Consider the following 10,287-nt stretch of genomic DNA (forward strand, 5'->3'; position numbering starts at 1 on the left):
TAACCCCAATATATTCTTTGAATTCCCAGTCAGACAATGGCACTATATGGCAGTAGCAAAAATAGTGGGTGTATATAGCCCCAATTCTATTGCTAGGGGACTTGCAGGGTATTTCTGGGGTGAAGGTGGGGGGGCACACCGTTGGAACGGGTATCGGGGGTATATATCGGGTATACGGGAATACACTGACAGTGTATTCCATTCAGGATCCTGGGAAAGCTGGGTTGCGGCGATTGAGCCCGTCAATGCCACGTTACACTGACAAGCTTCTCCCTGGAATTTAGCTCTTACAAGAGCTGTTGTGGTTGTCTTCTCCTTCCTATCCTAGCCTGTCCCTGCCTACCCAGAATCTAAGCCCTAGCTAGCTGGACGGAAACCTCCGTCCTCGGTGAATTGCAAGCTCAGAATGACGCGAACCTGGGCGGCGCTGTTCTTTTAAATTAGAGGTCACATGTTTTCGGCAGCCAATGGGTTTTGCCTACTTTTCTCAACGTCACCGGTGTCGTAGTTCCTGTCCCACCTACCCTGCGCTGTTATTGGAGCAAAAAAGGCGCCAGGGAAGGTGGGAGGGGAATCGAGTAATGGCGCACTTTACCACGCGGTGTTCGATTCGATTCGAACATGCCGAACAGCCTAATATCCGATCGAACATGAGTTCGATAGAACACTGTTCGCTCATCTCTATTCACAATGCAAATACAGACCCGACACCCTGCGGGTCTGTATTCGCATTGTGAAGGTTAGACTGGTGTATGAGCTTGCACGCAGGGCCGGCGGCATCTCGCCGCTTGGCTTTGCATGTGTGACCCCGGAGTGGAGTGGAACAGCATCGCTTCTGCCGCTGCTGTCTTCATGCAGGGCAGAAGCATAGCGATGTGCCTGTGCCGGCGTCTAACAGTCCCCAGCATCCGCCTATTACAGCGGATGCCGAGGAGTTAGACACCGGCACAGGTGAAGCCAGCAACATCGCTATGCTTCTGCCCTGCATGAAGCCAGCAGCGGCAGAAGCGATGCTGTTATTCCGCTCCTCTGCCCCCCCCCCCCCCCCCCCGGAATAACAGCATCGCTTCTGCCGCTGCTGGCTTCATGCAGGGCAGGAGCATAGCGATGTTGCAGGCTTCACCTGTGTCGGCGTCTAACCCTGTATTGGCGGCCCCTTCCCCCAAAGGGTAAACTACCCCCCCCCCCCCTCCCACCAGGCTCGCTCCCGTGCACTTAGCCCCTCCTCCCTCCCCCCTCAGAGCAGGCTGACACATCACTTGACTCAGGAGCAGCTAGGTCAGGGCTGTGGCCACAAAAAAATGAATAAAGTGAGATAGTGGCCAAACAAAGCAGTTTTGCTGAAGCAGTGTATTTAGGAAAAGTCTTACATTCACATTAATAAGCATTATAGATAGGATCCTTGTGACGGGACAACCCCTTTAAGTCACTTTTGGGCTGTGTCTCTAAGGGGTTAATGTTATTTTTTCAGTCTTAACTAGAAATGAGCAAACCGTCATTTCAGGTTCATTACATATTTCCCAAAATGTTCAGGTTCTCTGGAAAGTGTTCAGTCTGTACCCATCATTCTGGCAGAACCATCTTCTGATCCTCTCACAGAGGAACGTGGTTTTAAGGGAATGAATGAGGGCTATGCTTGCTTAGCAGGCAGCCTTAGTTGTTTCTTGGAACTCCTTACAAGTAAATGGACTAAACTGCGCATGTTCGGCCCACTCACAGTAGCTTGCAGTCCTGATCTCTATGTAGATGTGGATCCCAGAGGAGAGAAGCATTTATGGCATATTCTGTATATGTAGCCATTAATACTGATGTATGACTATATTATCCAGAAATACTTGCATGGTGCAGAGCGAATCTCCTTAACACTCAGTGCGGTACATGTAGTGCACCGACATGGCGTCAGGTCAGGGGCTGAGCTAGCACCGTAAGCAGCAGGTCTCCGCTGTGGACGCAACTGTCTAACCCACTTAGATGGAGGCATCACGGGCAACTGCAGCTTCTAAGAAATTATTAACCATTGTGATACTGTGATTGGTGGAGCGGATATGCAGCTATGGCATCCCAGACCTGAGCTAGGCTCCCTGGTTTGCCAAATTTACTTCTCCATCCTGATTGGCTGGCTGTCAGGCAGAATACACCATATTACATTAGTACTGCAGTGTATTCGATCAGGGATCAGACCCCATGATCTTATGAGGTAAAAAAAATAAAATAAATGTTTTAACATGTTAAAAAATAAAAACGTTTCAAGTAACCAACAAAATCCAGTTACAAACATGTACACCATCTATATAATGTAAAGAAATAAATCTAATTACATGTTTAATATTCCCGCATTCACCTGTGCTATTATTATTTATTTCTCCTACTCATATAGCACCAACATATTCCACAGCGCTTTTCAGACATTGTCAGTCACAGTCACACAGAGTTAACAATGTAAGTTCCCTGTCAGTGGGGGAGGACCTGGAGTACTCAGATGAAATCATGGCATACACCAGCAGAACATACAAACTCCTTGCAGATGTTGACCTTGGTCGGATTCAAACTCAGGACTTCACTGATATACAGTATGTAACACATTTTGTATGCAACATGGTGAACACCATACGTGATCAAAAAGTGCTATGTAACCGACGACCAGCTCCAGTTGCCTGTTTTGTGGTCAGAAAGGAGGCATTATTATAGGAGTTGCCACTGGAAGACGATGGTAGTGTTTGTATATCAGCATTTGGGGCCCTGCTGTTTCATTTGCCCAGGGCCACACTTTGTCTAAAACCAGCCTTGCCCCCACACCAGAACCTGTATATCCACATTGTATTGACTGGTAGGTTCCCCAGGGGATAGTCCTGCTGGCTCTTTGGTCACCTGCAGCTTTTCTTCTTCCTACGGGAACTCATTCTCTTAGTGCACCAATATTAATATAAAGCAGCTACAAGTTAAAGAAAAAACTACATTCTATGTGTCTTGATGGTTTGGTAGCCCTTGAAGAGTCTAGCGAGAAGGGCTGAGACTATGGGGGTTTGTGGTATTCAAGGGGTTAATGCAGCAGCACAAGATATAGTTTTTATTTAAAGTTGACCTCACCTTCACCTTGCCTGTCTCGGCCTGTTTTGGCGCCCTTTTAGGCGGTGATGTTGGCGTGGTGTAGGCGGAGTCTAAGGCAGAGCTATAGCCATATAACACAGGTATGTGGGCGGAGCCTAGCACCTTCTACCATTTCGTGGTGAGAGGAACTCGCTCCCACCCTACCCGTGCGGTGTTTGGTTTTTGTGTTTTCTCCTGGCTTTCGCTTTCTTTTCTTTTGTTTCAGTTGTCACAGCGTGGCTTAAGGTTCATGCCCCGGTGTAAGGAAGATTTGCCCACATTTCCGCTGTCCGGTAGCGGCAACATATGGGTGAAGACATGCAGGAAGAGGCGGGGCATGATGTTTTGGGTTTTTTTGTTTGAAGTTTTCTCATTAGTTATGTTAAATCAATAAAAGTCGCTGTGGCCAATCCCAGCTTAAACCACATTCTGGATGTTGTGTTTTTATTTAATGAGGTGTCTGCTGAAGGATTCAGTTGCAATGACCATCCCCATAGTCTTCACTTAGACAAGAACTAGATATTCTATGGCTGGATATAACCACAGAACACAATATTTCAAACATTTGCTTCAGTTTCCCATTCCTTTGTAGCCATTCTTGGCCTCATCTCAAAAACCCCCCAGCAAAATCTGCAACAAAAAAAGCTGTGATTCAGCAATGTGGAGCCTCAGCCTTAACCCCTTCCCGACATCCGCTGTACTATATCCACATGCCGGGTGTGTAACTATGGCGGCTGCCCGGGAGCCGGGCGGCCGCCATATCCGCCAGGTGTCTACTGCTTTACGCAGTAGACAACCGGCGCTTATGTCTCCGATCGGTCCCCGGACCGATTGGAAACATTAACTCCTCCAGCACCACAATCAAAGGCGCCGGAGGAGCCATTTTCCCGGTGGCGTATGGGCGCCACCATTTCGCCAGTGATCGCCGGCGCCTGGAGCAAGCTCCAGGGCCAACGTCACGTTAGCATGACAGCCGGGAGCTTTGTAAAGGCTCCCGGTTTGTCTGCAGTGATTTGCTTTTGAAGGCTGGTCTATGCAGCCTGCAAAAGAAATGATGATTTTTTTGCAATGCATTAGCATTGTAATGCATTGCATTTGTGATCAGACCCCCTGGGGTTCAAGACCCCTAGGGGGTCTAATAAATGTAAAAAAAATATATATATATATATATATATATATATTTTAAAAAAAAGTATTAAAAATTCAAATCACCCCCCTTTCCCTAGAACACATATAAAAGTAGTTAAATACTGTGAAACACATACATGTTAGGTATCCCTGTGTCCAAAATCGCCCGCTCTACAAATTGATAAAAATATTTTCCTGTACGGTAAACGCCGTAGCGGAAAAATAGTCAAAAGTGCCAAACCGCCATTTTTTCACTGTTTTGATTCTGATAAAAATTTGAATTAAAAGTGATCAAAGCAATAACATTTCCTGAAAATGGTAGAACTAAAAAGGACACCCGGCCCCGCAAAAATAGATGCCTTAGACATCCCCGTACACAGACGTATAAAAAAGTTACGACTGTCAGAATATGGCGACTTTTAGAAAAAACATTTTTTAACACAGTTTTGGATTTTGTTTAAGGGGTTAAAATGTAAATAAAAACATATAAATTTGGTATCCCTGGAATCGTACCGAAACATAGAATACAGGAGACATGTCATCTTGGCTGCACAGTGAAACCAAGGGTGATTCCTTTCGGTAAGATCTGATGGCTAATGGTTTTCTTTGGTATGCAAATGAGTTATCTCGCAGCACTAGAGGCGGCCCCAGCGCTCAAACAGCACTGGGGCATCCCCAATGCTGCGAGAAAACTCTCCAGCGCCGCCTCCATCTTCTTCAGGATTCATGGCCTCTTCACGCTTCTTCTTCCGGTGCTGGGGGTCAATTTTCTAGGCCTCGGGTAGAGCAGACTGCGCACACAGTAAGCATAAGCAGCCATTTTCTTGTGGCCGCAGCATTTTAATGGTATAATCCCTTTAACCGTATTCACGGTTTATACAGTACAGACTGCCTGCATGAGACTTAAAATTTGGGCAAATCTTCTGTTAAGAAATTAAGTGTCCATCAAGTAGAGAGAGACGGTTCTGATCAATCTTCACATACATGATCCACATGGTTAGCAATTCCTAAAATTCTAGAGTCCTGCAGAACTAATGTTTCTGAGGCCAACCCCAGTGTTGGACTATGGTGCTTATGGTCAACCAGTAAAATTCATTCTCTAGTCCAATATACAGTTACATGTAATTATTACCTGACACTTCTTTGCTGCCTAGCTATTGCCACTTTCTGTCCAGGGCTCCTGTGAGTAATCCGCTGCCTAGCTCTTGCCTTGAACTAGGAACCTGTTAACTCTATCAGTCAAGGATATGTTCCCACAACGGCGGTTGTACAATAAAGCTCTATTGCGCAGGAGCCAGCAGAAGCGGAGGAAGTGACGCTTCATGGCAGAAGAGAGGTAAGTATGATGGGTATGGCGAGTATATTAGCAATGCTTTGTTTCTGCACATGCGGAAGTGGAACATCAACGGATCATGAGCAAATGTGCCTGCGGTGGTCACATGACTGCGCCCGGTATATAGGTCAATTACAGGTTAGGCCGGGAGGGATGGGGTTTAGTTTAGGGATTCATTTATTATTTATCCCGGACAACCCCATTAAGGCTGAGGCTCCACATTGCAGAAACAGCTTTGTTTGGTGTAGTTTTTTTGAGCCAAAGCCAAGATTGTTTCCAAAGGAATAAAAGATATGGAGGAAGTACTTATTCTTTTTCCTTCTACTCAATCCACTCTGGGCTTTTTTAGCCAGAGCAAAAGCAAAATCTGCAACAAAAAAAGACAAAACAATAAAAACTGCATTTCTGTAACATGGGGCCCTCATCCTAAATGGATCCATCATCTGGGACAAGTAGTGAATAGCAGGTTGTTACAGTCATGCTATTAGGTCAGGTGCGCTCCCCAGATATCTGAACACACCACACAAACCTTGCATCTAGCTCTAGACTTGATAGAAGAGGTGTGTTAGGGGACTGGTACATACTGTCAGGGGTGTCGTGGGCACTACCAGGCCCTGGAGCCTCAGAGGGGCCCAATGGCCTCTCTCTCCAGCCATATTATAGATCACACATGGTGAAAGGAAGGGGGGGGGGAGGGGTACATGTTACATACTTTGCAATGGGGCTTAGGAGCATTAAAATAAGTCTCTGTACAAAACAAGTCAGTTCACGTTCCCAATGTCTGGTTCAGACTGAACAGATCCTGATAGTGATAATGACACGGCTGTATCAAAACAGTTTTTTATTCATATAAAATGGAAATCGGGGTTACACACAAAGCAAACAAGAACAGGTGGACACTTAGGACCTTCCAACAGAGGGATCCGCTGCCTAGAGGTTTAAATGGGGAAAAAGAAAAAGCAGTAAATTGCACTTTTGTTTTCACATTCAACTATAATTTAAAATTTCTGCTTTTCTTCACAAATATAATTTGCCGCCAGGAAGATCTCACAGCATATACTGTAAATATATACTATTACCATTGACCTCAATAGTTTCTCTCTATGACTATGTAAGGAGAAACAACGGATTCAAACATCCCTTCACCCCATATAATGACAGGTTGGTATAGTTGACAATAGTTAAACATATATTGTGTAACTGTTACTTTGGAGAAATCTTCCTTCACACTTATTGACGACTTATGCTAAGACCCCACGTTGCGGAAACGCTGCTTTTTTGTTGCAGATTTTGTTGCATTTTTTTGAGCCAAAACCAAGAATGGCTACAAATGGAATAAGAAATATATAGAAAGCTCATATACTTCTAACTTCTGCTCAATCCAATCCTGGCTTTGGCTCAAAAAAACGCAGCAAAATCTGCAACAAAAAAAGCTGTGTTTCTGCAATGTGGGGCCTTAGCCTAAAGCTCAATCCCTCATTGACAACTTTGCAGTCATTCCAGTGGCAGATTTATATAGTCCTAATATTTTCTACAGCTAATGGACTTGTGAATTCTTATCCATCTTCAAGTACTTTATAACATTACCTGTTCTTTTTCATTCCACACAAAAATGGGCACAGAGTGGCGCAATCCTTTGGCATCCCAAGCATTCAACACAAAACTGACAGATCCATCATGGAGGGCGAGTTGCCTCTTTACCATCACTTTACCATCAGGGTATATCCGGAAGCGGGTGTCATCAGCCTGATACAGCGCCCGGTTATTAGCAGCACAGGATGTAAAACTTACTAAAAAGAAAAAAATATATATATCTATTGTCAGAAGGTGACAGGCAGGGTGCTGGAATCATGCTATATCTCCTGCAGGTTATTAACTTAAGTGTGGCCCAGGTCGGGTCTTGAGTAGGCCTCAGACCCAGGTGGGTGTCCTTGGCTCATTACTGGGCCATAAAAGGCTGCAGCTCCTGCATTCCAGTGCAGATCCAGGGAGTGAAAGGAGGTGTATGGTTCTGTCCTGTAACCCTGAGTCCGGTGAGACAATATTGTGCTTGTTTTGTTCGTGTGGCTGAATGTAAACCACGCGTATAGTTAGGTTATAATTTCTGTTTAGTTAGTCACTCAGACAAGCAGGATTTTGTTTTGTTTTTGCCTGAAGTTAAGGCTATATTTTAGTTTGTGCCTGAAGTGAAGGTTTATTTATTTTTCCACGGTTTTTTTCTACATAAACCTGTTTGCATATTTCATGTCCCTGCCTTTGACTGTTTGGATCCACACCTTTGCTGGTACTGAGCTACCTCCCCCACACTATACATAGATGAAAATATGGTGGTGGTGGGAAAATTCTTTAACGTGTCTGTTTTCTGGCATAGATGTGAGAAAGATGCAAGACATCTCCTGTTCTGTGACTCATTTGACACTTTCTACGGAAGTGGGCAGAGCAAGGCAGAGAGTGGTTAGGCTGGGGATGCCTTGGGCAGACATTTATTATAACTCATGCTAGTTCTCAGGCGTAAGTTATACTGGAATCCTATGTACTACCCACAAAGCCTGTAATGTAGAAGTGAACTAGCTCCAGGGGTCAGACTGTCAAGTCCCAACAACCTGAAATGTTTTCTGTCCAGGGAAAACTGAAATTTGAGACTGAATTCCTTTTGTAGAGTCTATGGAATTTATTACTGTGCTATCCAGATGTAAAGTACTTACAAGGATTTTTCCATCTTATGAAGTGATGGCATATCTCTTGCTATATTAGATGTTACAATATGATTGGTGGGGGTCCAATGTAAGATTATATATGAATATAGCTGGTTGCAGTTTCCAGAAATCTAGTTGGCTAGTGCACTGTTGTACAGGAAATACTTGGACCCTGAGAAAGAAGGGGCTGCAGCACCAAGAGCTCGGATCCTCTGCAATAGCATATTCTAAAGATATGCTGCCATTTTATAAGAAAATCCCTTTAAAGAAACATTAAAAACATGCAGCTTTTAAGAGAGCTTATAATATCAGTCATGATCCTAAAAGTTATTGGCACTGGATACAGGTGACAAAGGAGTGGGTGGGCTTCCCACAACTTACCCTATAGGTACATGACTGAAATGAATGATAACAGGGAACAACAGATTGCATTTGCAGCAATGTTCAGGGACTTTAATATGGGGGTGCAACCCCCTAGAACCTCACCAATCAACAGAATAGAAAGGAGACCCTTATCGTTTACAGTGCTGTGCATAAGGCTATGACTGTGCTATAGAACAAGCTTAAAGGGGCTCTATCAGCAAAATCATGCTGCTAGAGCCCCACATATGAGTGCATAGCCTTTAAAAAGGCTATTCAGGCACTGTAAATGTTATATTAAACTACCCCCCAGTTTTAAAATAAAACCCTAAAAAAGAATGTCATCTACTTACGCATCGTGCACGGTGGGCGGGCATTCAGGGTGTGTCTTCTTCATCCCCGCCTCTTCTTCCTCCGGTGTCCTCCGGTCTCGTCCTCCTCCGGCGCTCGCGAACTGACACTGATATAAACAAATGGCCTGGGCGCTTGCGCAGTAGCATGCGGCTTCTACTACGGCTACTGCGCAGGCGCCCAGGCCATTTTTTTTTTTATCAGTGTCAGTTTCCGAGCTGGGGAGTAGTTTAATATAACTTTTATGGTGCCTGAATAGCCTTGTCTAAATGAAAGACACTTTACCATTTGCTAAAACAGAGTCACTATGTTACAGCAAACATTTCACGCAACCAACAGCAGATCATGAGGACAGACAGTAGATGCCTCTGACCAGCTGATGGCATAATGTCCTACACTGTGAGGAAGAGCTGTCCTATCATAGCATCCCTTTATAACACAAGATAGGAGTGTGTTCACACTGTAACAGATCTGCAGGACTTCTTTACCTTTGCCAAGGGCTCGGCCTCTCTCCAGGAGTTTACGTGTCACAGTGAAAACATAACGTTCTTCGCTGAAGCCTGGCTCACATTGCTCCTGGTCCGCTGAGACCACAAGAGACACCTACAAGATCAAAACTCAACTTCATACTAGAAGAAAGTAAAACTATAGTATGGTACAGTACAGAACTAGTATATGGCGACATAAACTTTTACAGTTGGGATGGATTTACAAGCATCCTGGAAGACAGCCTGGCTATGTAATAATATTATCCTTAAGACAACCCAACTACCGCCAGACATGCTATGTATGTACACATGGAGTGCCCCATATACCCCCATTCTACCCACATTTATCTTTTACCTGTACCAGGAGTATAAAAAATGCCAGGTAAATGACCCTCATTGTTCCAGAGCTTTCTGAGCTGCTGCTGACTCTGGCTTTTGGGTAGGAGTGAAATGAAGTGAAGTCCATCCCTCCTCCTCCTCCTCCTCTTCATCACTCAGGGTGTAGCCGCCGTCCCCTCCAATGTTTAAGCATTCACAGATGTGCAGAAAAGCTGAGCCTGCAGTCTATATGCCAATAAAGATGATTTCATCGTCTTAGATCCCAATTCACGCAGCCTTCTAATATATTCTGCGGGAATTTATTATTTCCATCTTTTTTTTTTGCCCCTTTTTTTCTGAGGAGTATTTCCATATTTACTAACTAACCGAGCGGAATACCACATGGACATCATTATAGTCTATGGGTAACCGCTTTTTAATGCATGTAGATTTCCATTCAGAGGGTCCCCAAGAGGACTCCCCAAACAGAAACCGTAACGCTGATGTGAATCGGGCCTTATACTTT

General features: G+C 44.6%; 1 protein-coding gene across 1 annotated transcript in view; it reads right to left on the reverse strand.

Annotated features, from left to right (window-relative positions):
• The window catches only part of LOC142213594 (5-hydroxyisourate hydrolase-like), a 33,703-nt gene extending 23,807 nt beyond the window's left edge, over nucleotides 1–9,896 (reverse strand). The window contains exons 1-3 of the mRNA XM_075281974.1: nucleotides 9,799–9,896; nucleotides 9,444–9,558; nucleotides 7,136–7,338 (exon numbers count right to left, since the gene is read on the reverse strand). Coding sequence (XP_075138075.1) covers nucleotides 7,136–7,338; nucleotides 9,444–9,558; nucleotides 9,799–9,840 — 360 coding nt within the window. The 5' untranslated portion in view covers nucleotides 9,841–9,896. The remainder of the gene's footprint in view (nucleotides 1–7,135; nucleotides 7,339–9,443; nucleotides 9,559–9,798) is intronic.
• Between the last annotated feature and the right edge of the window lie 391 nt (nucleotides 9,897–10,287).

The sequence above is a fragment of the Leptodactylus fuscus genome, chromosome 7 (genome assembly GCF_031893055.1).
Source record: "Leptodactylus fuscus isolate aLepFus1 chromosome 7, aLepFus1.hap2, whole genome shotgun sequence".
Taxonomy (NCBI): Eukaryota; Metazoa; Chordata; class Amphibia; order Anura; family Leptodactylidae; genus Leptodactylus; species Leptodactylus fuscus.